Source organism: Plasmopara halstedii (assembly GCF_900000015.1).
Source record: "Plasmopara halstedii genome assembly, contig: Scaffold_444, whole genome shotgun sequence".
Classification (NCBI taxonomy): Eukaryota; Oomycota; class Peronosporomycetes; order Peronosporales; family Peronosporaceae; genus Plasmopara; species Plasmopara halstedii.
Window position 1 is genome coordinate 1,030,281 of NW_020187364.1, and position 6,679 is coordinate 1,036,959.

Here is a 6,679-nt window from a genome sequence, read left to right on the forward strand (position 1 = left end):
ATAAATAAGAATCAATTTTGGATTCTAAACCGAAGAGTCAATTAGCCTTGGGAAGGCAATAATCGCTCTTGGAGTAAGCGGATTGCAATCCGCTAACTCATACTTGGTTCTTGTATAGAACAAAAGGTCGGCGACCTAAAAAACGCTTCCATAAGCGCTAAGCTACGACAGCCCTGCTGCATTCATGCTCCTTTCGTCTTCTGAGGACACTGCGCGACAATACACTCTCCACTTACAAATCAATACGCTTATAGTCCATCCTTGAGCATCCTCACATTCCCAACCGACCTTCGAGGCTCATCAACAACAGGGTAAGGCACAAATCTGCGGTCGACTTCCGAAAAGCCATACTTAGCGAGGCAGCCGAGGCATTGTTCTATCAAAAACACTGACTCGCTTGACAAACAACAACGTGTAGCTTTGAGGGCCTTCAATGTAGGAAGTATGCGGCGTATGATACTCTACTAGGAAAAGTATAATGTTCTATCTTTCAGTAGAAAGCACTCAACATGCCGCATGTTTCGAAAACTTCAGCCATTTAGCTCTTCCCGGAAATTTGCTGGCTCTGCAAGAGTAAAAAGTAACTTCCCAAACTGGTATACTCGGGTAATACTGACACTGTGCAAAATGGATGGTCTCGGCACATCATCAAAATTTAAATGGCAAAAAAGTCGCTTATACCATGTGGTGAGGATACGTCCGTAGCATTTGCGTGAAACGTCAGCGTATCTGATCATTTTAGACGCAACCGATGCTGGAGCGATATCCTCCTACCCATTGAACTTGCATCAAATACAATAATTTGTGCCTTCCACACATCAGCTTATAAGTCGATCTAGCCTATCTCCCAGGCCAATACAAAGTGGTACTAAATTTATTGCGATAGGAGCTGTCAATTTTGTTAATCGACTTGCTGACTCAAAAATGGCGATTGTAATTTAACGAGTTAGGCGTCATGCGCCGAGTGTGCAACATATAGTGAGAGCCAAGAGATGCAGATGTCAAAGGCAGAAACACAATTATGAGCGTAATGTGTTTTATTTGATGCCGTTAACCAACCTACACATGCAGCCTCAACAATATTTAAGACTTAATCGTGCCTTCGCTATATTGAGCCCGTTACTGTCGTGGCTAAGAAACTCTGAACTACACTCTTGGTCGTATGCGAAGGCTTCTGCGTCATCTTTGGACTCTCTCAACCCGTATTGAATTCGCTTTTGTGATATACTTCAGTGTGTTGCGAATTGTTGAGAAGGGAATAATGTCTCAATCATCCCCTGTGAATGAGCAGCAAAGAGTCTACCCATTTCAATCTGTTATTGATCCGACTATGGGTCCTGAAACGTCGTGTGCAGAGCGACCAACGTTATCGGAAGACGCAAACAGCAATTTTTAAGGGTCCCACCAGCAAAACCTGTGAGGCTTAAAATTTCAAAAATTCTTGCGCGCAAGATCCGCCATCCTTCGCCTATTCTGCTCGAAAGGCAATAGACCTTGTCCAAATTGAGCAATTACAATTATGTTCTCACCTTGTAACCAGGTCGTAGTACCGCCAGTAGATCTTGCATGAAGGGTGCCGCCGCTGCTGATCTGGCGATTAAATGTTCTCTTATTAGAGATTGGACTTGTGGAGTCAAATTCCACCCTCTTAACAAATTTTGGCTACACGCCTTGAGCTACAGATTCATGTCTATTGGTTGCATCAGACGGATATCGAAAGTACGGATCGATCGAAGCAAGTGACACCATCCGGAAACATTGATGTGACATAGGCGCCTAGCAACAAGCGAGGTCAATCTCTTGACCACGGTCCGTTTTATTGGTAATGACATCGGTTTAATTATGTGCTCCGTAGCGGGGAAGGGCATCCCACCGCTTTTGTATTTAGGGTGTGCCACCCCAAGCTTCGAAGAGGCATTAAATAACGAATCTACGTAGCCATGTCGCCCTCGAAACATCCAGAGATGAAGCTGATAATGCACTCTGCAGTGGGGCTGCCGTAACTCTTTCGCTTAGAGGAAGCTAGGTTAAGGTCGGTGACTTTCGTTCTATACTTAGAACCAGTACGAGTGTAGCGGATCGCAATCCACTCACTTCAAGAGTTATAACAACCTTAACCCAAGGCTAATTAACTCTTCCGTTTAGACGTAACCTGTAATTCTCGATCTTATTTTGCGGCAAAGTCGCATATATTAAAATCTATAGGTTTTCCTATACATGTAGCAAAAAATCTAATTGAATGTATAACTACTGGCAGGCAAGCCACGTACTGACTTCTGGTTTAAGTGTAGCCTCATATTGTGTCATATACACCATTGTGTAATGTACACCATTGTGTGATCACACGATATTATGTGACCCACACATTTCACACCAGGGCACGCGCTTCACTTTCCCCAAGTAAGATTGTGAGCCCCTATAATTCACATTAAACTGTCGCCTCGAACGAGGCTCGCGCGTCTAAGACATCAGAACATCACCAGGACCTTCTTCACGAGTTTTCTGCTCGATGAGCCCCGTGTCGAGGACACGAAAGACACTCAGCCTCGCTGGACTGCGAGCAAAGCCCTTCTTCGTCTCCTGCACGCAGTGCAACTTCGGATGGCACGTCCGCAGCTTAATGGGAAGCGCAGCCCAAGCTCTCGGTAACCGAGTACCGCGCAGCGCATTGTCAGCGACAGAGTCGCACAATCAGGAGCAGAGACGCGATAGCTACTCCCGACCGCGCATCGCGCCCGCCACGGGCGATGAATTACCTCATCAAATACTTGGAGGATGTTGACTACGAGTCGGATACTCCTTTCCCAGGACTGGAAGAAGAAGAGAGCTAGGTGCCCCAGCGGCGCGACGTGAGCCCTTCCGACGCCGTGTACGATTCACGAACTCTCGACTTCCGGGGGAACTGGTGCCATTTCCAATGATCTCGACAAAGCACAGAAGCAGCGGCTGGATGCTGTTCGCAGGACAGCTCTCATGCGCGCGCATCCACGGTCGGTCCTTGATCCTCAGCATCCGCTCGGTGGATTTCGCTAAAGAGCAAAGGACGCGATTATTCAATCGTTGGGCGCCTACATGATCGGGCCTCCGGCCACTACACAAGCTGAGCTCGACGAACGAAAAGCTCTTCGAATTCGCTTCTTGGTTACTTAAGAACTCCCGGTGAATACGTATCTCACTCAACATCGAGCTCAAAAAAACTCTTAGAACGATTGATGCAGCGGTGCCGGAGACTTTCCTCGCTGTACAACCTACCGTTGAGCCACAAGGAGGTGGACTTTGCCATCGGCTGTGCACTGCTTCAAGTAGACGTCGAGGGGCGAGATATGGTGATCGCGTTTGAATCTCGCCAGCTTAAGGCTGCAGAGAGGAAATACTAAGTCCACGACAAGGAATTACTTGCGATGAAGTATGCACTTGTCAAGTTCAGGATGCACCGGCTTTGCTCAAAGCCGTTTGGGATTCTCACAGATCATGCGTCATTACGCACTGCGACTCAGTCGGCTCACCTCTCGTAGAGGATGACCAGATGGCTCTCCTTCTTCGCAGGCTTCGTATAAGCCAGAAAAGCAGAATATTTTGGCTGATGCGTTGTCATGCAGACCAGATTATGAGCTTGCTTATGTCACGACGGTGACGTCGTCCGTGACAGAATGATCCGCACCGCGTCCGCAGAGGTTGATATGAGCGTAGCGCTGCTACGGACTCTCGGAAGCAAGGAGTTTGGAGGCTCGGACAAGAAGTTGTCGTCGCGACTGAGTGCACAATTGCAGCGATATTCATTGAATAATGGTTTGCTGAATTATAGCACCGACTCGACGGATATGCCACGAATTGTAGTTCCTCACGATGAGGATTTAGAATATCGTATTTTCTTTGAGGCGCACGACTGGTCATCTCGGCCGTGAGAAGACGTACGGGTCGGTCAGTTGCCACTATTGGTGGCCCAAGCTGTACAAATGGTCGTGCACTTACGTGCGCACGTTTGAGACCTTTCAAAGGATGAAAGCCTCTCCAAAAATGCGGCGGCGCCGCTGGCCAGATTGTTGGCACCATCCAGGTGTTGGCAGTCCGTGAGTTTGGACTTTGTGATTGGCCTGCCGAAGGACTCTGAAGATCGTCGACAAAAACTTCCCAGTGAAGCGTGGGTCTCTGTCAGAAACAATTGACTCCGGGAGTCCATGTTGTCAAGCCACGATCCACAAACAGTATCGCTGTATCGACACCGTCGATGGTGTCCGACACCGCCGCAAGATGAGTCATCTTGCTCAAACAGTCAACGAAGACCACCAGATGCAGGGCCTCAAGCTGGATATGTCAACAGCGGACCATCCGCAGACCGGTGGTCAAACTGAGTGCGTTAATCGCGATGTCGATGACATCTTTCGAAGCGTCTCCGCTAACACTCCAATGCGCTGGAGCGCCATGCAGCCACTCGTAGCGTTCACTCTGAACAATGCAAAGCATTCGTCTACCGACTACACGCCGTTCAACGTGAACGGGCTCGTTCATTTTTGCGTCTCGCTGACGCCGCCACCCCATGGTCCAGGGCTTGATGGGGGTGCTGCGCGTAACCGCGCTCATCGATAATACGGCAATATTTTAAATCCAAAAAGCTTACAGCAATCCAACCCATGTCGAGCGGCTAGCTGATGTCAGCCCTTTCACTGTTCATTAAGAAGTCGATGACTTCATGTCTACCAGACTGAGTGCCTCATGACACGTTCGCGATGTGATGGCCGATAGCTAAGACATGCAGACAAAAAAGTAGAGGAAATGTTCAAAACCTTGAGACCGGAGACCTATTTGCACTAAGTGATACAAACTTGCTAGCTGATGTCAGCCCTTTCACTGTTCATTAAGAAGTCGATGACTTCATGTCTACCAGACTGAGTGCCTCATGACACGTTCGCGATGTGATGGCCGATAGCCAAGACATGCAGACAAAAAAGTAAAGGAAATGTTCAAAACCTTGAGACCGGAGACCTATTTGCACTAAATGATACAAACTTCCTATCAATGCAAATTCTGCAGTCTTTAAGATAATTCTCCGTCCACGGTTTATCGAGTCTCTCAAGGTTGTGGCCAAGCGGGGCCTTGCGTATACGCTAAACCATTCAAAACGAATGCACACCTACCTAATATTCTATATGGACTTGATCAGCCGAATCGCGAGCCTATTTACAGAGGTTGTACGGCGAGAACAGTGTGAGCACGCACTCAGCGTCGCCCAGTGTCAGCCTAACTTCCTGCTCCACCGGAGCCCGAATGATATTAAAAACGTCTGACGAAAAGCTTCTAGCTCCGCTATTTCTGTCCCACGCGCATCTGAAGAGCCCTGCCCAACATGCCTCAAACCTTGTCCGACTATGCCACTCATGGCATTCAGCGACTGCTTCAAAACGGGAGAAATGATCAGTGAATTACGTGCCACTCCGCGTTCGGCCCGCGAGCCATGCTTGGGCCTTCTGTCCGATAGTTGACCAACTCGGATACTCCGATCTCTAGCACGTTGACCGTCTCGGTCCGGTGCCCGCGCTAGTAGCGTTCTTGCCTTCAAGCAGAGGTGGATTCGTTATCCAACAAATCTCCACCAGGAGACGTGCGAGTAGCGCTCAAGGTCTTCGGCCTCCAATCGATGCATGGCTCATGGTGTTCCAGCCATGTCATAGCAAGGATGAGGTCATAACTTGCATGCAAATCTAAGACTAAGCAGCGTATCACGCTATCGAAGTAAAAAAAACTGACACCGAGGATCGGTGGGGCCTTCGGCACCGTGACACATGTACACTCTAGCAGCTCGTCGAGCCGACCTGAGTCCATGAATCTCAGCTATGCTGAGAACGAGGAGGCAGAGCTCCGAGCTGCCGAGCAGCGTTCGAGCACTGGACGGTGTTTTGTCTGTGGAGACTTCGAATTGGATGTCCCATGCGAAGGCGCGTTAAGGTTCATCGAGTCGACGTCCCGCTTCTTACCAGTCTTCTGGTTTGTCGCGGGAAAGAACTGAGTTCTGCCGAGCCTTAAAAAGGTAAAGGGCAGCAGGAGTCCCGAAGAGCTCCGTGCTCTTAAAACGGAACGTGTATGTAAGCCGAGCTTGCTGTCATGGAAGCGACCGTGAAGGGCTTTAAGGAGCCATGAAAGATCCAGATCGACTTCGGGGTGGCGAAAAGTTATGTTTGACGCTTCTCGATGGAAGGAAGCCAGCTGTGTGCTGAGGCGCTGAAAGCGCGGTTGAGTCACATCGTCACTGTTCGCTTAGCGGCGAAGAGTGCCGACTTAAAGTTGGATTCGTCATTCAATGCCACATCCGCTGCTTTTTTTAGAAGAAGACGTGTGCAACGGAGGACTTTCATTCTGGCCACGCCAGTGCGGAGGCCTTCAATAAAGACGGTCACCGTGACCACCTCGAAAAGAGGATCTACTGCAATCCCGGCAATGAGAGTATGCAACTCTTGGACCTCGCGCTCGACCGAGCTTGGATATAGCTAGAGCCACGCGCTGTTGCTCGTTCTGGAACATGGCGGACACCATGGCCATCTCGACCTCTCTCACACAGATCAGAAGATTCTCTCCATCCTTGCCCTCGAAGGTCTTACCACTCACCATGAGCATTTTGGGTCGAGCGGAGTCATCCGTCGTCGACGGTGGCGTCATGGACGCAGTCGACGCCGACATCTTCTGC

The 6,679-nt window shown here is 49.2% G+C and overlaps 1 protein-coding gene across 1 annotated transcript; it reads right to left on the reverse strand.

Moving 5' to 3' along the window:
- Positions 1-248: 248 nt before the first annotated feature.
- Positions 249-538, reverse strand: PHALS_10156 (uncharacterized protein; the record flags this gene model as incomplete). The annotated part of the gene is made up of 2 exons (XM_024725531.1): positions 249-461; positions 530-538. The coding sequence occupies 2 exons, from the start codon at positions 536-538 to the stop codon at positions 249-251; spliced, it is 222 nt and encodes a 73-aa protein (XP_024576299.1).
- Between the last annotated feature and the right edge of the window lie 6,141 nt (positions 539-6,679).